Genomic DNA, 22,208 nt, shown 5'->3' on the forward strand with positions numbered 1-22,208 from the left:
CTGCCTGCCTTGGAATTGTCCTCCTTCAGCTCAGCCAGCCCAGTGACCACCAGTGTCAGCCTCTGAAATTCCATTCTGACCACAGCCCACCTCTCCTCCCTCCCTGTGCCTAGCAGTCCTCCTGGGCTCCCCTCATTGTCCAGAAAGAGCTCTGTCTTTAGACACCAAGATGGGTTTCCAGTATCAGGCCTCTCATGCCAACCTCCCTGCTGTCTGTCCCCCACCTTGTCCCAGAAGCTCCAGCAGGAGTCTCCTCCTACACAGCCATACTCTCCCTCCCTCTGGGCCTGGACTCTACCCAACATGCACCGCTCTATCCCAGAACCTGGGCTAAGAGGCCCCAGTCCCTGTGGATGCCAGCCTCCACGACAGTGCTCACACTCGTCACCAGGGACAGCACTGGCACTTCTCGGGGGTTCTAGTGTGACACATTTCATCAGCCAGTGCGATTAATGTGGTTTATCTTTCTGCAACCTAAGCATGGGGGTCCAGCAATGTGGCACCCTTTTACCTGCGTCCAGGATGCCCATGTGTGCTTGCTTTGCTTTGCTCTTCCTGATATTGATGCCATGAACATGGCTAAATGTTCCAAAGCATAAGCAATGAAGAGGAGGCATGGCACCCCCAGACCCCTCCCCAGTGTCCTGTCTCAGCCCCCTCACTCCCTGCAAGCTTCTGTGGCCTTCCAGAGTCTGTGCATGAATGAGCACCATATGCAACCTCAGAAAACACAAGGTGCCGCCTAACCCACACCCACACTTCCGCTCCTCACTTCCGTCCCTTGGCATGTCCTGTCGGGGACGCTGTGACTCAGGATGTAAGGAGCCCGCGTGAGTGACCGTAAGCCTGCTTATTGTCCAATATGACTGAGAGAGCAAAACCAAAAGGCTGAGATTAGGGAGAGGGACTCATCCCCAAACACCTCGGGGGTCTGGTCAGGCTGGGCGGGGCAGGGCTGGAACCTGGTTGGGGAGAGGCCTCTGGCACCCCTCTTCTGCATGAGGGCTCGCTGAACCAGGAAACCTTCCGATTTCCAAGGTCCACAAGGGTCAGGCAAGCAATGCGGAAACGACCTCGCTCCATGGAGTGAGGATCACGCTTCTGCCCCGTACACCGGGAGCTCCTCCAGCTGGCGAGGCTGCCACCGGAGCCCCTGAGAACCAAATGGGCCCGTTCACGGCTCTGACTTGGGGGCAGACAAATCCTGACTCCCTGAGGCTCCCTCTCCAGCCAGACCTGAAGCAGGTTACTGGAAGCACAGGCATCTGCCAGCAGTCGTTGTCAGCCAGGCAAGAGAACACACAGCAGGGCTTGTCCTCACTGCCTACCACCTCACAAAGCTGCAAATCTCCCAACCTGAGTCACGGGCCCTACCAGGGCAAGGAACACCAGTGGCTGGGGAGAGGCGAGTATACCCCGGTGATGCACGACCTTTCAGCCTCGGCTTTGTCCAGAGGATCTGAACCTTAGTGTGCACCCGAATCCCAGGGAACCAGCCACCGCGATGATTCTCAGGCCCCAGGGCCCAGCATTTTAGCAGAGCCATCCCTCTCCCAGGTGAGCCCCAGGCAGGTGATCTGAGAGCTAGAGTCTGCCCTTCTTCATGGAGGAGGAAGAGTCGGGAGCCAGACTCAGCACCACCTGCTGCCCAGGGAACTGCGCAGGTTCAGTGTGTCTGTGTGAAAGGGGGGAAGAGGGCACCGATCTCATAGGACAAGTTTCAGTGACAGGACGGACAGGAAGCACTGAGCAGGGGCCTGACCCTTGGTAAGCCCTCCATAAACAGAAACTGTGTTTTTTAACAGGGCTGGCTCCATCAGAGTGTGGGTCCCCATACAGCCCTCGTTTCTTCAGAATGCGTTTTTCCCATGCAGGGAATCACACTAAGGTCGCACAGCAGGTATTCTGGCAGATGAGCCTTGAGAACAGACATTCCTACTTCCGACCCTTGTTATACCCTCTTCCTGGCTGACACCCCTTTCCTGCCTTGAGCCCAGGGACCCTGCCTCTGCTGGGGGTGGCTGCTTCTCCAACTAGGCAACCTGGCTTCTATCTCTTCCTTGGGTTGGGGAAGGCAAGTTTCAAAGCAGTTAGTTACTAAGCCAGGAAAGGGTGACAAACTGGAGACCAGGCCCGCGACCCACGTGCATGTGTGGGTGGAAAGCAGAGCCAGGGAGAGACTCCCATACCTGCGTCAGCTGGCTAGTCTCCCCAGTGACGGCTTCAGCCGGAGGATCCCAAAGGAACTAGTGACCCCATGTCACTCACCCACAGTCACCATGGTCCCTTAGGACCCTGGCACCAGTGCCTTCAAGCTTGAGGGTTTAGAGAAGCTACTCAAATTAAGTCAAACTAAGGGAACTTAGAAGGACACAAGGGACAGGTGTTGGGTGTGGCGGTTAAGTCGCAGCCTGGGAAGCGTGCATCCTACGTCCGCAGTGCCTCGCTTCCAGTCCCAGCTTTGCTCCAGTTCAGCTTCCTGCTAACGTGCACCCTGGCAATCCGGAGGTGATGGTTCAAGCAGATGGGCCCCTGCACCCACGTGGGAGACCTGAACGCAGTTCCAGGCTCCTGGCTTCTACCTGGCCCAGCCTCAGCTGTTGCAGGGCATTTGGGGAGTGAACCAATGGATGAAATATCTCTGTCTGCCTCTCCATCTTTTTTGCTCTCTCTGCATTTCAAATAAATAAACATTAAAAAAAAAAAAAAAAGGAAATAGGGGAGCCTGTACTGTGACGTAGCAGGTAAAGCCACTGCCTGCAGTGCTGACATCCCACATGGGCACTGGTTCAAGTCCCGGCTGCTCCACTTCCCATCCAGCTCTCTGCTATGGCCTGGGAAAGCAGTTCTTGGGCCCCTGCACCCACGTGGGAGACCTGGAAAAAGCTCCTGGCTCCTGGCTTTGGATCAGCGCAGCTCTGGCCATTGCGCCCATCTGGAGAGTGAACCAGTGGATGGAAGACCTCTCTTTCTCTCTCTGCCTCTGCCTCTCTGTAACTCTTTCAAGTAAACAAATAAAATCTTAAAAAAAAAAAAAAGGAAATAAGGGGTTGGGTGTTTGGTACAGGGGTTCGGCCACCAGCGGGACTCCATCACATATTCAGGTACTTGGGTTCAAGCCCTGACTTCAAGGCTCATTCCAATTTCCTGCTAATGAGCCCGCTAGAAGGCAGCAGGTGGTGGCTCAAGAACCTGGGAGGCCTGGGCTGAGCTCCTAACTCCTGGCTTTGGCCTGGGCCAGGCCCAGCTGTTGCAAGCATTTGGGCAGTGACCCAGCAGATGGGAGCTCCCTCTCTGTTTTCAGACTCTCCAAATAAAAATTGAAGAATAAAAAGAGAAGGAAGCAGGAACATACGCAGACCCAGCTGGTTCCCGGGATCGCTCCACCTGCTCGGCTGCCTGCTGCGGCCACCTGGGGCCAGCGTGCTCCAGGCTCCCGGGGGGTCGGGAGCTCGAGGCGGGCAGGAGGGAGGCGGCGGGGCCCCGGCACTGCTCCGGGGTTGCAGGAAACGCTTCCCTTCCCCCGCGCAGCCCCGTGGCCGCCGCCTTCATCCTCCCCATCGTGTTGAGGGCTTCTGCTAGTGCCACAGCGCTTAGGGAGGGAACGCTGCTGGCCGCGGCCTGCTCTGCGCCCCCGCGCGCTCTCACCCTGAACCCCACGAACCGCAGCCCAGCGCTGCGACGCGGGACCCCGACTCCGCCTGCGTTCTTCAGATTAAAAACGTGTCAAGGCCACACAGCCGACGGGTCGCGGGGCCAGGCCCGGCTCCCTCAGCGTCCACAGCCTCGGCGCCCAGGGCCCGCGGCGTTTTGAGGGGCCGGAGGAAAGGGGTTCAGGGCAGAAGGGAAACACGGACACGTGGTATCACGTGTGTCCTTCGAGCAGCCGCCCTGGCTTGGATCTCAGCTGGGTGCCCGAGGAGGTGCGGTCTTGCGAGGAGGGCCCTGGGTCATCGGGATGTCTGGAAGCCCGGAGAAGTTGGCGTGCCTTCTCGCAAGAGTTGCAGTACGCCTGCGCCGGACCCCACCTGCGCTGCACCTGCTTCCTGGCCTTGCTGGGTGATCCTTCGGGCCACCTGAGCTCGCCATCTACCTAGAGGCTTTTGGGGGGGGCCTGCCCCAGGCCCCTTGGACTTCCAGTCTCCAACACTGGGTGCTACGCAGACTGCCCTGTCTTTCATAAGTAGCTGCTCTCAGGTGGTAGCAATAGGAATAGTGATGAAAAGTTTCACACACCAACGTAATTCTGAAATGTAATTTTTATTTTTTTATGGAGGAAAGGGGTTGTGAAGGTACATGTATGTAAGGCCACTCAAAAGTCATAATAACGGTAGAGCCAGAATAAGAACTCGGCTCTGTCCGCCTCCAAAACTCATGCTCTGGCTAGTCTTGTCTAATTCCAGGTGGGGAAATGGAGGCCCCAAACCGCCCAACAAATGGATGGCAGAGCCTGGTGGCTGAGTGCGGGTCCCGCGTGCCGGTAACGTATCGCACGGTCTCATAGCACCACCTGGTGGCTGTTCAGGGACCTACTCCTTGGTTAGGTAGGGTTAGCCCTGGGAAGCAGCCACACGCTCTCTGAGCCAGTATGTGGGCTCTTCAGCAGTCAGGGAGGCAGTCCAGGGAACCCAAAGTCGTGCTAAATTGTCATCGGAATTGACACAAAACACGCACACACACCCCTCCCCCAGACTAAAAGTCATGCCCCAGGGTTGGTGTGTAAAGTACTCACATCAGCTGTGCGCAATAGGAATCTAACTGGAGCCAACACTTAATTTGAAACTTTCTAGCAGCCGCATTTTAAATAGTGAGCCAAATTTTAAATAGTGGGTTAAAGCCCCGGTCTGCAGCGCCGGCATCCCATGTGGGCGCCAGCTGAGTCCCGGCTGCTCCACTTCCGATCCAGCTCCCTGCTGTGGCCTGGGAAAGCAGTAGAAGATGGCCCAAGTCCTTGGGCTCCTGCACCATCTTGGGAGACTGGGAGGAAGCTCCTGGCTCCTGGCTTCGGATCAGCTTGGCTCTGGCCATTGCAGCCATTTGGGAAGTTAACCAGCGGATGGAAGACCTCTCTCCCTCTCTGTAACTGCCTTTCAAATAAATATATAAAATAAATTTTTAAAAAATACCCGAACAAGTGAAATTAATGTTCAAATATCTTATTTAACACAGACACCAGCCAACCACAGCCTGTGGGTGACATCTAGTGCCACCTTTTTTTTAATAAAGTTTTATTGGGGCATAGCCACACCTGTTTGTTTTTGTATTGTCCATGCTGCTTGCACTCCACATCAGCACCGCTCAGTTGCTGTATCGTGGAGACCAAATGGCCCACGGAGCCAAAAATATTTACTCTCTAGACCTCTGGGGCAAGCTGGTCGACCCGATTTACTCCAATGTGGTCATTTCTACATGTAATTCAACACAGAAATTCCTGAGATACTGCGTGTTTGCTATCATCCTAAACCTTTGAAATTTACAGGCTTTCACACAGCACGTCTGAGTTTCGAGGAGACACACGTCAAGGGCTCAGCGTGAGAACAATGCCTGCACGTGCCATACAGGTGTGCATTCAAGGCATAAACACAGACACCCCCAGCAGCCCATCTCACCTGGCTTCCCAGGGCGAATTCGGCCCTAACCCTGACACCCTGGGGCGGCCACTGTGTGTCATCAGTACCTTCTCTCCCGTTGTTCTGGAATGGTACTCGACGTAGCCTCACCCCCGTGGGAACGGAGAAAACATCACTGGAGCCATCTTGGGTGGGCGAACGACGGACCTTACTTTGCCGACTACCCTGAGAAAGCCTGAGCCCTCGTGTCCGTTCTGTTCTAAGCGGCCTGCAGACTTGGTGCCGCTGGAGAGAATCTGTCAGGATAGAGTCCACCCGCCCAGGGCTCTCAGAGCCTTGTTTTGGGATCACAGAAATGCCCGTGACCTCCGAAGGGAAGCCCCCTCTGTGCTCCTAAGGTGCCCGCCTTCCCTCCTCACTGCCCTTCTCATCGGATCCGGCGGGCTCTGCGCCACCCCCCACACCCCAGGAGCCCAGCTTAGGCCTGGTCCTAGGCAGCTGCTAGGTCCTCCTTTGTTGCCTTCCATCAGAGGGCCCCGGGGCGGGGGCTACTTGGGGGTTAATCACACCTGGCAGGTGTTGGTCCAGCAGCTGTAGGACTGGAGTAAGCTCAGCTGGTTCCGCATCCTACGGGTCTCAGGCCCACCCTTGCTGTCATCAGAGCCCACCCCCGGGGCTGACCTGAAGGGGCCCGAGGGAGCTGCTTCCTGGCCGTGGTCCCCTCCCTGAGCTGGTTGGGCCATAGCTGATGTCCCTGGTGACCCCGGGTTGCACCTCGTTCTGGGTGTGCTCTGGCTCTGGGAGCTGAGCATCGGGGGGAGGGGAATTCTCCCTGTGTCTGGGTGGCTACTGCCATCTCCAAGGCAACCAGCACCAATGAGGGCCCGGTGCCACAGGGCCGGGCTGCATGAGGGACCGGGCCACCCACAGGCAGGTCGGCCGAGGCTGGGAGAGAAATGGAGTTGGCCACAGCCCCCCACAGCCTGCCTGCCAGGGGGCCCTGTCCTCGCCCAGCAGCACTCAGACCCAGGCCTTACCCTCATGCCCACAGGACCAGGGGGTGCCCAGGAAACCCCAGTGGGTACCATCTGTGCATTGGGCACCCACAGGGGCCCAAAGGCAGGCCCAGTCTCCACCCCAGGACTCCCTGGGCACGTGGCTGAGGGGTGTCCCCTGGGCTCTGCCACTTTGGGTGCAAGGGGAGGGCACCGAGAGGACACCAGGCCAGGGCGCACAGCACAGAGGAGGCGCTCGTCCAGCGTCTGCTGTGCTCAGCGAGCCCGCACTGTGGTGCCAGCTGCTGCGCGTGCTCCGTGTGTCCCCGGGTGGGGCTTGGAGGCGTAGCGAAATGCCGTGAGCCTGCCAGGCCGGGCTGCGCCTCCCTGCGCTCTCACCTGATGCCCCGGTGACTGATTTGCAAGCAGCCTCTCTCCCGTCATGTCCGGGTGAGAGAACCGAAGGTCCCGATTCCACAGGCCTGCACTGGGATGGCCCCGAGGCTCCAGCCCACATGTTAGAGACACGAAACTCGCCAGGGAGCGGGAGCAGCACACCAGGGGCAGGGGTGCGGGGAGAGCAAAGGGGACCCTCCTGATGCCCCAGCAGCACCATCAAGTCAGCCTCCCGCATCCAAACACCCTTGCCTCCTTGGGGGGACGGGCCAGTGAGCCTACTTGCCATGCTCTGGGCCACCCGCCTTCCCACTCTGTGGGGTATGCTTTCATTCATTCATTCAACAAGCATTCCTTTGCTCTTGCCCTTGTGCCAGGCACTAGACCAGAGACACAGCCTGTGTACCTTCTGCCTGCAGGGTTTCAGGCTTAAGGGGAGACAGGTAGAAGCCTGGTCAGGGAAGGCTTCCTGGAGGAAGTGCCCTTTATCTGAGACCTGAACTATGAACATGAGTTAGGCAGGCAGAGTTGTAAACTGGGGCCCCCAGTCTGAAATGCTTTGCTCAATGTGGTCTCTAGGGGGTTCTGAGGGTAGGCCTGGCACACAGGAAGTGCTCAGAAAACGTGTTCCAAGGACGCCACAGCAGATGCATGCCACACTACAGGGCGTGGTGGGACGAGAGGAAGGCTAGGAGGTGGCAGGACCGTGGTCAAGGGTCATGGGGCGAGTCCTAACCTTGAGCTCCAGTTAGCTGTGCGACCCAGGCCGCCCCGCCCTGCAAGCTGCTGAAGGCCAGGTGCCCTGGGAGGGAGAGGTGGGTGACGCCCTCCCTGGGGCTTCAGGGCTGCCCTCAGCGCACAGCTGTGTGTGCAAGGCAAACCCCGGAGGTCACGGTGACGATGCTGCTGCAGGATTCTGTTCCTCCTGTCTGCAAACAGCGCCCAAGCTCATGGACCTGTTCCTGACCATTACCATACTTAGCACCTGGTGACCTTGGGCAAGTCACTGGACCTTCTGGGACCAGCATTGTGTTATTCAGGTTGATCAGCTCCTGTGAACCCACCGTCCCCACCGGGTCCCAGGCCTGTGCTGAGGGCAGAGGGGCAAGGGCAGGCTGGATGTGGGCTGGAGCCCTCCCGAGTGCTCGGACCCAACCAGATTCTTTCCTTTCTTCCCACCTTCCCGGCCCCGCCCATAGGCTGCCAACACCTGCGCTGGCTCAGGCCTGGCCCGGCCTCTCTCAGGGCCAGCTCAGGGCTTTGTCCACAGCACCACTCCCTGCTTCGGGGCTCCAGTCTCCCCACAGAAGAGCCGTCTCAGTCATCTCCTCCCAGTGAACGTAATTCTGCGCCCCCTCCTCTCCCATGCACTCAACCCTCAGGACATCTTGGGGTGTGTGTGTGCTGGGGGTCCTATTACCCCACTTCATTGGAGAGCAAACTGAGGCAGTTTGCTGAGGGTGGCTACTGGAGGTCTTGACAGTGCCAGGGTTTGAACTGTCTGGCCCATTCGGGTGGGGCACCCCTCGCCCCACCCTCGCACTCAGGCAGCCCCTCTCCAGGCAGCTCTGGGTGGAGGAGGGTCTACTCAGGCCAGCGAGGGGAAGGCAGACTTGATCTTAGCCCAGATCAGAAGTTTCCCATTCTTTGCCCATTTCATAGATGAGGGCGCCGAGGCACAGAGACGGTAACTGCCTGCAGTGTCTCTGAGGCTGGAATTTCGGACTTGCACCTGATCCGCTGTTGCTTTCTGGGAGCTCCTCACACATGAGGTGGCTCTGCAGCCACAGAGGCTGCCTGCCTGCCCGGAGCTGGGCCTGACGCCTGGCAGTGCTGGGGCCTGGCACCCCCAACACCCACCCCCAGCCTCGGCACTTACCCTGCCCAAGGCCTGGGAAGGGCGTGTGGTGGGGCAGAGGGGACAACGTGGGCCATAAATGCTGGCAGAGTCATCTTTGAGCTTTGTCCTGGGGAGATAAGCAAGTCCACAGCTCCCAACACCCTTGGCCGTGAGCCACAGGCAGGGCTGTAAATCCCTCTGCCAGTGTGTGTCTGTGTGTGTGGGACAGGGTCCTCTTAAATTCCACGCCTATGAGCTGGCCCCTGGGGACCAGGGGGCCCAGACAAAGGCCAGCACAAAGCAGAGAAGGCTCCTTTGTTTGCAAAGATTCCTCCCACCCCATGTTTGCACAGCATCCTTAGGACAAAGGCAGAGGGAAAAGGCAATCCGCTCTCCACTGTGACATTTTTACCGGGCTTCTGAGTTCTGATTTGCTGAAGTGAAAAAAATGCATCTCAATCAGGGATTTCTGAAGAAGAGTGTCAATTTGTGAAATACGGGCTGCACAGCCCCTCCCGCTCCACGTCACTGGAGGGTCGGGAAGACCGCATCCCCACCTGCACTCTGAGGGCTGAGCCTGCAGGGCACTCCATCACTGATCCTTCTTATTTCTTAGTCACTCGGCGGGAGAGGGGAGAAGGGGACCACTCCCTTCCACTGGTTCGCCTCCCCAAACTCCCACAGTGGCCAGGGGTTGGGCCAAAGCTGGGAAATAAGAACTCATCCAGGCCTCCCGCGTGGGTGGCAGGGACCCAGTTACCCTTCCTAGGGTCCGCATTAGCAGGACGCTGGAGTCAGGAACCACAGGCAGGCATCAAACGCAGGCGCTCCAGTGTGGGACTCATCTTAACCTACGACTGAACAACGAGGAGTAAACGCCTGCCCCCCAGTAATGGTTGTGTCCCCTACTTTAAAATACAAACTTGAGAGGGGAGGGTGCGGGGCACCGCGGGCTAAGCTTCTACTTGGATGTCCACATCCCGCAGTGCAGTGTTGGTTCAAGTCCCAACTTGCTCTGCTTCCAATCCAGCTTCCTGCTAATGCATCCTGGTGCCAGCAGAAGATGGATCAAGTACTTGGGCTCCTGCCGCCCAAGGAGCAGACCTGGATGGGGTTCCTGACTCCGGGCTTCGGCCTGGCCCAGCACTGGCTATTGTAGGCATTGGGGAGTAAACCAGCAGACACAGTCTCCCTCTCTCTCACAGTAGATGAAAATAAATAAAAATTTTAACAAAAGAAAACAATATAAACTTGAGGGATTGCTGTGGATCAAAGATCATTAACCTTCATTCTATTAATTTTTCAGACTGAGCAATTTTCAAGGGAAATTAAATTCCTATGAACCCAAATCATTTGACAAGAAACCCCTCAAAATGTAGCTTTCAAGCCTCTTTCAAGCCCTAAAACCAGAGTGGCCAAGGGCCCTCTTGTTTCTGAGTGCACTGGAAACAGGCCTGTTGAAGACATGCTTCCTTCCTGCAGGGCGGCGTGCTTCCTGCAGGGGGCGTGCTTCCCCAGCTACAGAGGGACCGTGTCTGGGCAGATGCACTGGAAGCGGACAGTCTCTTCCACACTGAGGGGCCCTGCAAGGTGACCGCCAGCTGCTGCCTGCTTGACTTCCGCTGGCCACTAAAGAACGGTGGCCCCGTCAGCTCCTACTAGCAAAGGGGCAAAGTCAACCAGCGCAAGTTGGAAAGGACCTGGCACCAGGCCTGTCAGGGTCAAGTTTCAAAAACTTCAAGGTGTTTGCACAAACAACAGCCAGTTTCCATAGCAGCCAAGCCCAGGTGCAGCCAAGGGCTGTCCTCTGGCCTTAGCCATTGACCAGCAAACAGCTGCAGATTTCCATCCTGAAAGGTCTTGGATGTCACAGGTGGTGGTGGCTTCCATGGGGGCAATGTGCCACAGGGGACCACCAGGTGCAGCCACAGTGCAAGAACGCCACCTCCAGAGGTGCTGGGCACAGTGAGGCTCAGGCAGGGAACCAGGTCCTAGAGCCCCGGGTGGGATTTCATCCAATCCACGCTCAGGGAGGTGAGGCCGCTTCCCCAAGGCCACAGAGTCGGTGAAGGCAGGGGCTGTGAGTTACCTGATGCCAACGTCCTGCTGCTAATTCACAGTTGCTGCTTCCCCCAGCAGAAGCCAGCCAGGCGCTGCCCATGTGGGCAAACCCAACCTCACCCTGAGGCCCAGCAGACTCCACAGGCCAGAGCCCTCATGCCCAGAGCCTCCTGGGGCTAGGAGCCCAGCACACGCTCCTGACCGGCACAGGCCACACAGGAGCCCCTGCCCTGCCTCCCGATCCGCAGCCAGGGTGAGAGGGCACAGAGAGGACCCAGGCGCCCCCCTTGCTTTTCTCCCCACTCTCCCTGCACGCACTTCCTGTCAGCAGGGCAGCTGCCAGGGGCCTAGCGGGGGCTCCTGTTTCCCCCGCAGTGTAACCAGGGGCTACAGCTCCCACTCTGGGGTCAAAAAGGTCGGGTCCAGCAGGGTCCGCTCCAGGCAAGCTCTGAGCCCGCACATGCGCCGGGCAGAAGTGGAGTTTTGTCATCTGTAAAACAGCATCCCAGGTCTGTTCTAAGGAGGAGGAGGTGAAGGGTGGCGACACGGCAGGGCACTAGGGCACTGCTGCTTGTTTGAATTAATTCCCTAAAGCAAGCATTTCCCACGTAATCGGGACCGACGCGTTCTCTCTGTGTGCAAAGCCACAGCCTTCACCTGGATGGGTCCTCCTACGTGTGATGCTTGAAGAGGTGGAGTTGGCGTCAGGGCCCATGTGCTGCCTTCCAGGTGGTTCCCTCGCCCCGTGTGGCAACGTGGACTCTCGGGGGACACAGGACATCCCCCACCCCCCGCAAAGAGGCCACACTCCCGCCAATCCGGCTGCTCCTCTGAGTCGGCCAGGGTTTGCCAGAGAGCAAACCCTGAACCATTCGTTCAGAAGCGACCCCACCCAAGAACACCCGGGGCAACTTGAACGGAGCAAACATTTTATTTAATAAGTTATAAGATACAATTTACAGTCGGCATTTGATTCCAGTTCGGGTTCCACGTCCCAGTTCACGAGGCCTGCGGTCCTTTCACATTAGGCTACGGCCGCTCCAGTTTCTAACAGGTGGGCTCTGACCACCAGCACTCACCCCATCACACCCACGACGATGGCAGCCCCTTCCCTCAGGACCAAGCAGCAATCAGAGCTGGGCTCTGCCGTCAGACCACGGCCCCTGAGCCCAAAGCCAGCTCGGATCTGCAGGGAGGCGCACCAAACACCCTCCGTGCAGTTTGGAATTCCTTGCACTGCTTTCCAAATAGCTGCAGGTGGCATGTGTCATGGTCAAATACATGGCCACTATCCGTTTAAGCAGCGTTGGCTGTTTTGCAGGAGGTTTGTCCCTTCCTGTCTACACTTTGGAAAAGGGACCCAGAAGGCCAGCTGGGGGGCAGGTGCAGAGTGCCCTGTGCCAGGCCTCCATGCTGAGGGCATTGACGTATGGACCTCCGTGAGGGCTCACCAGGCTGACCCCTGGCTGCAGCGTGTGTGACAAACAAGGGCTAATGCAGGTTAAGAGGGTCTTTGGTCAGTGGGGTGCCTCTCGCCTCTGTAGAATGTCCTCAGACTAAGGGACCGAGATGGCCTTTAACAACCAGAAGCAGAAAAGCAGCTGCCACATTGCGACTCCGTGGGGGGAGGATCACAAGAAGGGCCCAGGCCCCAGGAAGCCGTTCAGGCCAGTTTGCTGGCAAGCACGCTCTGGTCCTGGGGGCAGCTGAGGTGGCCACAGAGCTGGGGGCACCGGGGAGGGGCGGTGTGGCGGCAGCCTCGAGTAGCCCTTTCCGACACAGTATGGGACAGACAGATGGCAGCCAGCCCCCGCACTGCCAACCTGCACTAGGTCTCCTCTCTCCCCCGCCCCCCACCCCCGAGTCTTGTTTCATAAGCGCAGAGCCAGGAGCTGAGGCTAGCCAATCTCATTTTTTTTTTTTTTAAAGCCAGTCTTGCCCACGCCTGGCCCGCAGCGAGTGGCCCAGGGAACGAGTCTGTGTTTTTAGGATTCCCCAGCGTGAGTGCCCCTGGAGCGGCAAAGAGCAGGACACGGCCCGCAAGGTGCGTGAGCAGGGCAATGCTTTCGGGACGAGCTGCAGGCTCACACCTGTATAAGGTCAATTACAGACAAGCGACAAAAGCGACGGCGAGAACTCCTCGGGGGGCTGGTGGGAACTGTTTAAGGCACGGTCACGTGGAAGGGGCTGCCGGGAATGTGTTCCTCCCCCCACTTCACGGCCAGCACGTACTCGCCCCTCTCCTTGACGACGTACGTGACGTTGTACTGCTGGCTGCCCACGTGCTTCATGGACACCTCTTCGCAGGGGGTGGTGGGCCCGTGGACCCCGATCAGCAGCATGTTGGAGCCTGGGGGCAAAGATGCGGTGGTTACCACGCTGGGTGCCCGGGGGTGGGCAGAGGAAGGGGCCGCCTGTGGAGCTTCTACTCTGCTGCCAGGGTTCCCGAGAGGTGGGAGACGTGACTGTGAGCAGAGACCCCCGGGGCCTGACGGCGTGGGTTCAAATCCCCGCCCTGCCGGGGCTCTCCTCCTCCCCACCCTGGCGGAGGGGTTTGCCGGGGCTATGATGGCTGAGTCCTCAGCATATGTAAGGGCCGGGTCAGCGCTGGCCAGTACGATCTCCTCATTTACTCTCCCAGGAGCCTTCAGGAAGGTCCCCTGTTATGATTTTTCCCATGTGAGAGAAGAGACAAGTGACTCTTAGAACACCTTCTCAGAAGCTTTGTGAGTGAACTAATGAATGAATGAATGAATGAGGGAGTAGAGCCAGGCTTCTAGCCCAGGCAGGCTGGATGCTGGAACCCGGGCCACTGTCTATTGACATCCCGAAGCAGCGGCAGGAAAGAGGCCAGGCGACTGAGTGTGATGGCCACTTTCCCTCTCCACTACAGGTCAGGCCAAAGAATCCAGGGGCGAAGGAGGGGAAGATGACTGAAAAACACCGAGAGCAGGGGCCCGCAAATGGCTGTGTTCCATGGGGGTGGGCCCCGCAAGAGGCTTCTGCCTGCCCCAGCCTCCGGCGCCACCCAGCAGGTGCGCGCCACCTACCGGCTTTGCTGCAGTCCACCAGGAAGGAGCTCTTCTGGCCCACGAAGGCCTTGGACAGCCCTGCCCCTTTGGAGGTCACCTTGCTGGCGTCTGAGGATGCCTTGGGGATGGCGCTGTAGCAGGTCTCTGTCGAGGACCTGGTCACCGACTCCACCAGAATGGATGAGGTCTCATTGGTTGAGCCGGGGCCGACCAGACGCTGGCCTAAGACACGGGAGGAAGGAAGGGAGGGAAGGGAGGGAGGCAGCCCTGAGTCGCCAGAGCAAGGATTCTGTACCCCATGCAGTATCCGCAGGAGAACCCTTGCACCCTAACACTTTCGTGTGCAATCTACAAAGCTGCCTCACCCCCAGAATGTCTTCCACACCCCCTGGCCCCACCCCCTACTAGGAGAAGCTGGCTTTCTGGGCCAATGTGCAGGTCTGGCCTTGGCTGACATGGCCTAGAAATCTCTCGCACATAAAAGATGTGTTTCCTGAGAATTCACATCTTTTCATTTTCATCAAATACTCTAGGACCAGTGGACCATCCACCTCTGCAGATGCACAACTGTGCATTCAACCAACCATAGGTTGTACATTTGCCTTGAACACCTACACCATTTTCCCCGTCCCTCTTAAACAAACAATGCAGGGTTAACAGGCATTGACATAAGCATTTACATGGCGTCAGGTAGCGTAAGTAATCCAGAGGTGCTAAGTGTAGGTTCTATACAGTTTTTATAAGAAACTCGAGCACTGTGCATCTTGGCAGCCTTGGGTGGGCAGGGGGTGGGTCCCTGGAACCCAATCACACAGGCAGTATGAGGGCGTATCACAAATGAATCCCTGTGGGCCGGTGCCGCGGCTCACTTGGCTAATCTTCCGCCTGTGGCACTGGCACCACAGGTTCTAGTCCTGGTTGGGGCACCAGATTCTGTCCCAGTTGCCCCTCTTCCAGGCCAGCTCTCTGCTGTGGCCAGGGAGTGCAGTGGAGGATGGCCCAAGTGCTTGGGCCCTGCACCCACATGGGAGACCGGGAGGAGGCGCCTGGCTCCTGGCTTTAGATCGGCACAGTGCGCCGGCCTCAGCAGCCATTTGGGGGGGTGAACCAATGGAAAAGGAAGACCTTTCTCCTTGTCTCTCTTTCATTGTCTAATTCTGTCTGTCAAAAAAACAAAAAAGAAAACACAAAAAAACAAATGAGTCCCTGTGGAAGAGCGGATGGTTTTTCTGTCTGCATTTCCTCGTTTTTCCTACAAGGAAGCTACATTACTTGCCTAACAGTGACGTGTCTCCCCGGAAGGGATGTACTATCATACAGACAGTAGTTACCTTCCGTGGAGGGCTGGGAGGTGCTACTTTTTCTAGTGTCTGGGAGCAGATGCGCTCTTCTAAGATTTAACCAAATGCTCAGTCATTTCACGAGTGCAGGTTTGAGAAGAGGAGGCTCCTGAGGCCCTGATCTATGCACGTAGGTCAGGTCCTGATTACCCAACACCTCTTCCTTTCCGTCAGAGACAGAATCCTCTCACAGGCTTTCTCAGCTGCCACGTGCGCTCTGCACCCACGCTGCCCTGGCACGGCACGCCACTCCTTCACACTGAACGCCAGATCTGACATCGTCCCTCGTTCCACGAGGGCTCATCTCGCAAGAACAGCTCCACGGGGAGGAGGAGCCTGCCAGGGGGTCATTGGTTACCTGTCACCTTGGCCTTGAAGGGACTTCCCACTATATGGTTGGGCCCGCCGTATTTGACCCCGATCAGGTAGTTTCCAGGGGCCATGGGTGTGTACATGACTTTGTAGCCTTCTGGGGTTTCCTGGCAATCCATCTTCACCTTGGACGGGCCTTCGATGGTGACGGACAAGGTCCCTGGGCCCGCGCGGGTGGTGTTGATGAAGAACTCGGACTGGATACCTGGGAGGAAGGACAAGGAATGCTGTGGTGATGGTCTGGAGGGGTGGCAGGTGTGCTTTGGGGGGTTTTCCTGGAGGAAATGAAGGAGCAGGGGCGGGGAGCACTCGGCACTCAGTCCCCTCGCAGAGGGATCGCCTGGGTGGCATAGGAAGCCACCTCGACTGGCTCTGAGCTCCCATCCCAGCAAGGGGACCTTTCCCAGGCCAAGGGTGACGAGAGCCTGAAGCCCCACTGTGAGCCTCAAGTGTTGCTTTGGCACCAGGGTCCAGCTCTGTCTGCCCCTAGGCGGACAGGGGAGGCCTGGGTCTCTCTGACCTTTTCTTTCTGCTCTGGGTGGACAAGGAGAGACTGAAGGGGCAGGCACAGCACCTTCTCCCTTCCTCCTCACCCAGACAACACCATGCTGAGGCCTGGGGCAGCGCTGTGCCCTGCAGGTCCACCCACTTTGCCACAAATACCAGTAAGAGCAAGCAAAAAACAGCAGTGCCAGCTAGCTTGCATGCATGCCCACCCTGCTGAGGCTTGCAGGCCCCGTGCATGGAATCCTTCCCCAGTGCCCCCTACTTCACTAATGACTGTGGCCACTTGCAACTCACTTGGTGAGCTGGGTCTGAACAGAGATTGCGTGGCCCCAGTGCCCAGGTCCAGTCTCTTGGCCACCAGATGGACAGTGGGGCTGCCTCGGATGCCCTGATCACAGCCCTGAGACACTTGACTTCTTGGCTGGCCCACGGAGGGCATCCTGCCCAGATACATGGCCTTGTGATGGAAGGTAAGCTACAGAGGCACTCCTGCCCAAGCCCACTGCTCCACCAAAGACCCCGCTTCCCCAGCCTCCTTTCCAGGCCAGCGGGGCACAGGAGGGTCAGTGGGGACCGCTTGGGTGTCCAGACACCAGCTGCATGCCCACCACAGCGCCCTCTATGGGACATCCCTGGCACAGCAACCCAGGCAGGGCTGTGCTACTTTCAGAGCCCTAGATGCAGCCCCAGCTGGGAAACATTTTGATTTAATTATAGCTCCTAGGCCAGAGAAAGAAGGATTGTTCTGGCTATCAGCAAAACAAAGGCGCTGTTATCGTGCTACCGCAGACACAACCCAGCTGTTTCTGGAAGCTCCTGAGACTCCTGGCCCAAGGTGCCCTTTCCAGTCTCAACCATGTCCCTGCATCTGATCTGTGCCATGAAGGAGGCCCTTGGGCAGCAGGGGGGAGAAATGGGGGAGGTAAGTGATGGGGGGCGGGGGCGGGGGGAACACACTGGTCCAGGAAGGAGCTGCAAGGTGCTGATAAGGAAAGATATTTTTAAAGCAAAGTCAAAAAGACGTGGCCAGAGCCGGCGTGAAGCCACAGCTTGTGACTCCAGAGTGCCAGTTTGAGTCCCGGCTGCTCTGCTTCAGATCCTGCTTCCTGCTAATGTGCCTAGGAAGGCAGTGGAAGATGGCCCAAGTACTTGGGCCCCTGCCAACCACATAGGAGACCAGGATAGAGTTCCTGACTCCCGGCTTTGGTCTTGCCCAGACTCCACTGTTGCAGCCATCTGGGTAGTGAACCAGTGGATGGAAGATTCTCTATTGCTCTGCCTTTCAAATAAATAAATTTAAATAAATTCACTAAGAATTACAGGACAAGAGCTACCTAGCCACACTGTCCTTTAAGGCTCAGAGCAAGTCTATTAGGTGAGATTACTTATACCCATTTTACAGAAAAGGAAGGCACAGTTCGTCTACAATCACACAGCCAGAGACCAGCAGAACTTGAATGAAAAACTGCGTCTGTTCAACCCGGAGCGAAGGCACTTGCCTGGGAGCAGACAGGAAGAAATGCACATACACAAGTCTCTCCACTGCTTCCGGCTCGAAGCAGTAGCTGACGGGCTCTGACAAACATGAGACATTTATCTCAGGGTATGACGGCCTCTTGCCCATCCCCACGTATGTGCAGCTGAGGCCCTGCGCGTTCCAGGCGTATTAACACGGCACCACTGGTTCTTTATGGCAGGCAGGGAGTAGGCTGTCTGGTGTGCCTGCTGCATACAGGGGTTCCTGGACCATCTCACCCAAAGAGTCCAGAACTCCCAGGTCGAATCCTGGACCACTCGACTCGCCCCTCATCGGCACAAAGTCTCCCATTCCTCTGTTCCCCAGCCTGCAGAGTGGACCATTCAAAGCCCAAGCCAAGAGACACGGCAAAGCACCCACACAAACACAGGACGCTTGCTTTGTTTGGGGGAGGGGGTGCCGGGCCTCGGCAGCCAAAACACAGATACCTTTCATTCCTCTGCCTCTGCAGCTGCTCAACCTCAGGCTGGAGGTGTGGGGACAGGCTGGGGAGCGAGAGGCCTAGAAAAACAAGACGCCTTCCCCGGACAAGGGCAGTATTTACCCAGGGTTTGGAACAGGCCCGCTCTGTCCCTCTCCCCTCCTGGCTGGAGCCTCCCTGTAGCGCCAGCTCCCACTCTCAGCAGTGGCTGGCCGGCCCAAGCACGGCCTGAAAGCCGAGCTGCTGAGAAGGTGTGCCTGCTGCCAAGAGGAAGTGGGAGAGGACCTGGGTGCAGCTGGCGAGAGCGGGCAGCAGGGTCAGCTGGCACCTGGCTTGCATGGGGGACAGCAGTGGCCACTGTGGGGCTGGGCCGAGGTTTGCCAGGCCCTCCAAGCGCCAGGAGGACCTCAGCCTGCCAGAGGCCAAGTGCCCTCCCTACAGCCTGGAAACCACTCTAGGGCAGCTGGGAAGACAGGGGTCCTGGACTAGGGCACCTCCGAGGTAGGCTGGGGTGCAGTGAGTACCTCTAGGGGAGGAGCCCACAGCTGGGGAGTTAAAGACACAGACTCTGAGGTCACGGACCTGGACTGACTCCTGAGTCAGTCTCCTCCCCAGGAGGATGCCTGTAAGGGCCTCCACCTCTGTATGTCCCACTTTCTTCATCACTACAATGGACATCACCTGGGGCCCGGCACGAAGGCCACACTGCTGGCCCACAGCTCAGGACTGAACCAGTGTGGGTGCACCTGCGGAATCTGGCAGCCATCCCAGCACCCCAGGGGAGGTTTTGCTGGGGCCAGAATTCCCAGGAGCGGGGTAGCCTGTCATCATTCCTGCACCCGGGCAGGGCCCCTGGGTCCCTCAGGATACTTCCTCCCCAGAGCTGGATGCCTGGCTCAGGATACTGTCAGCACGGGTGCCCTACGCAGGTGCACACACAAGGCTCTGGGGAAACCAGGGATCCTCCCCAAGGGGGCCCGGAGCAACAGCCAGCGCAGCCACACTGCAGAGCAGCCAAGGGCAAGCAGTGACACACTGGACACGACTGACACCTGTCTCTGGGGGGACTCTACAAACACCCGCTGGCTCCTGGTACAGACACTACCCTTAGCCATTAGAAGGTGGCAGAGGCCAGGCACCTGGCCTAGCAGTTAAGAGGCCTGCGTACCATACCAGAGTGCCTGCTCTGATGCTTGGCTCCAGCACCTGATGCCAACTTCCCCATAACACAGACCCGGGAGGCAGTGGTGGTGGCCCAAGTAGTTGGGTCTCTGCCACCCACGTGGGAGCCCAGGACTGAGTTCATAGCTTCCAGCTTTGACCCTGCCCCACCCTGGCCTCTGCAGGCACTTGGGGAGTGGACATGAGAAATTTCCGCCTGCTTCTGTGCCTTGCAAAAACAACAAAAAAAATCTGAACTAACAACACGGTGCTTTGTTCCACTAAGATCAGCGTCCAGCCCCCGAGGTCCCGAGACAGCAAAGGGAGACATCTGGACCACACGAGGCAATAAAGAGGTGTGATTAACACAGCCACTGGGCTCACTGGGACGGAGGTCAAGGCACACGTGCCAAAACCAAGGGGAGTGCGTGCCGTTCCAGCTTCCCTGGGGACAGCACGGGCTGGGCTTCCGCGGGGCGTTCAGCCCCAGCAGCCGCATAGCTGAAGATGGAGCGGAACAGTGTGTTACCTGTGGTGCCGCCCTCGAGTCCCGCGCCATAGGCAGACACCAGGGCAGGGTTCCCCGCCTGGCCTGGCTCTCCGACGCGCACTTTGAAGGGGCTTCCAACCACGTGGCTCCCATTGAACTTGACGTCGATCGTGTGGATACCGTTCTCGTGCGGGATGAAGCGAACGGCATACTTATCTAGGAGGAGGAGCAGAGACGGGGTCAAACTGGGCACAAAGACACCCCCACATTAGGGGAGGGGCAGGACTGTTCCACAGCAAGCCTGGCACCCACGTGGTGGACGTCACAATCAGACGGGCTACTTGTGCATCCGCGGCTACCCCATGGGAAATGACCCTGGCTCTCAAATCCTACGTTTCCCACACTGCCACCTGCCACAGGAGGTCCCTTCCTTTGGGAAAGGTTCCTTTCTCATGGAGTTTCTCCACTTGGCTACTTGATGGGGAAAAAGCTATTTCCAACTGGCATCCATGTTCCTCAATAAAGCCCAAAGCCAGACGCAGCACCCAGGACAAAGCTGGATTGGTTCCTTTTGCTGTGTGACTGGGTCCCCAGCAAATGGCATGGTCTGCTCATTGAAATGGGCACCCACCCACCAAGCTCCACCTAACCAGCCCAGCCTGGGAGGCAGAGAGCCTGTTCTGCCCCCGCCTCCCCAGTCAGGCTCTCACCAAAACCCTGTACCCTTTAACCCCTTCAGAAGTGGTGTTTTTCAAAGTCCTCACTCAAACCCTCTTCTCTTTCTCCTCTGGGTCTCTCCACCAGAGGTGAACATACCTATACAGAGCTGCCTGGCCATGACCTCCAAGGCTGCACCTCCCCTAGGCTAGCCATGTGGGCATGCACTCTGCCCTCTCTGAAAAGCCACCCCACCCCCACGTCCAGGTGTGATCACTGACTGGATCAGGAAAATCCTTCTTTCTCCAAATGTCAATCAATTATCAGAGAGCATTTTCTTAGCCACAGGAAGTTAAGGAATGGGCATTGTCCCAGTTCAGTAAGATGAGAAGGGAGGTTTACTGGAGACTTCTAGAAGAGGGCCGCTCAGACTTCTGAGAATGAATCCTCAGAAGAGGATGTCTCTATTGACTGGTGTGATGTGAAGATGGGAAGTCTGGTGCTGCTGCAGCCTTCTTACCACCAAGAGGAAGGCCAGCCTCAGGAAGACACCATAGAGCAGAAGCAGTAGCAGAGGTATCTGGGGTACTGGAAGACACAGCTGAAGGACTGAATCGAGTAACTGCTGAATTAAACTTGGATCCTGAACTTTCCAGTTGTGTAAATTACCAGGCCCCTTTATTATGAGTTGGCTCGAGCTGTGTATTCTATAATTTGCAATCAATGGCATCCTGACTAGGGTGCGCACGTCATCTCAGAAACCACAGGGCTTTGCATACTGTGTGGGACTGAGGACACCAACTCCACTCACTGCTGAGCCCAGGCCATAGTGATCCACTGAACACCCTCACTCTCTCGGGGCCAGCACTGTGGCAGAGCAGACAGAGCCACCATCTGCAGCACAGGCATCCTACATGGGCGCCAGTTCAAGTCCCAGCTGCTCTGCTTCTGATCTGGCTCCCTGCTAATGACCTGGGAAAGCAGCTGAGGGTGGCCTAGGCCCCTGTACCCATTTGGGAGACCCGGAAGAAGCTCCTGGCTCCTGACCAGCCCAGCTCCGGTCGTTGTGGCCATTTGGGTAGTGAACCAGTGGATGAAACACTTCTCTCTTTCTCTGTCTTGCAAATAAATAAATATTTTCTAAAAATCCTCAATCAAATATCTAAGAGGTACTTCAACTGCACCCCTTCCTAATAAAACAGTAAATTCTTCCAGGCAACCACAAACCCTTGCTCGCACTCCGGTTGACTCTCATTCTGCTACCTGCATTGTCCCCTTCCTACCCAATCACCCAGCTACACATCACCTTTCGGAACCCACAGCCCACACTGGCTCCTTCTGAGGCTCCCCAGTGCCCTTTCTGTCCTGTGGGACAAAGACATCCACATGTCAGCCCAGGTTCTGGATTCCTACTGCCACACACAGCTGGGCATACAACAAAGGCCAGCAGGTCTCCTCCTCACATGTCAAAGCCCACATTAAATGTCACCTCCTCTGAGAAGTCCTCCTGACCTTGCCAGGCATGCTTGCCATTTGCTTCTCAGTTCTCTTGCTGGCACCCGTGACTATCTAGGGGGTAATCCCCAGTGTGCTGCTGGCTTTGGCCACCTGCTCACCAGTCCCTGAGCAGCTCTTTGAGGGCAGGAATCCTATGTAATGCTACCTTCCCTTCCTGCCAAGTCTCTGACAGCTAATAGATCTCACTGGCAAAATGGTCTCCTTTGAGTTGATACCAAGGCACTAGGAAAGAAAATCTCAGGATGGTAAGCCCTGAAGACCGAGCCTCTCTTCAATCTCAGGTAGAAGGGCGTCAGAAGATAAAACAGAAT

The 22,208-nt window shown here is 57.3% G+C and overlaps 1 protein-coding gene across 4 annotated transcripts in view; it reads right to left on the minus strand.

The window, feature by feature from the left end:
- Positions 1 to 11,774: 11,774 nt before the first annotated feature.
- The window catches only part of FLNB (filamin B), a 156,092-nt gene continuing 145,658 nt past the window's right edge, over positions 11,775 to 22,208 (minus strand). For all 4 annotated transcript variants that reach the window (XM_002713270.6, XM_002713267.5, XM_002713269.6 and 1 more), the window contains 4 exons: positions 19,762 to 19,938; positions 15,593 to 15,811; positions 13,913 to 14,116; positions 11,775 to 13,212 (listed from right to left, as the gene is read on the minus strand). In XM_002713270.6, the coding sequence (XP_002713316.1) occupies positions 13,025 to 13,212; positions 13,913 to 14,116; positions 15,593 to 15,811; positions 19,762 to 19,938 (788 nt within the window). In that variant the 3' untranslated portion in view covers positions 11,775 to 13,024. The remainder of the gene's footprint in view (positions 13,213 to 13,912; positions 14,117 to 15,592; positions 15,812 to 19,761; positions 19,939 to 22,208) is intronic.

This window comes from Oryctolagus cuniculus, chromosome 10, assembly GCF_051225735.1.
Source record: "Oryctolagus cuniculus isolate XC-2025 breed Fujian yellow rabbit chromosome 10, ASM5122573v1, whole genome shotgun sequence".
NCBI lineage: Eukaryota > Metazoa > Chordata > Mammalia > Lagomorpha > Leporidae > Oryctolagus > Oryctolagus cuniculus.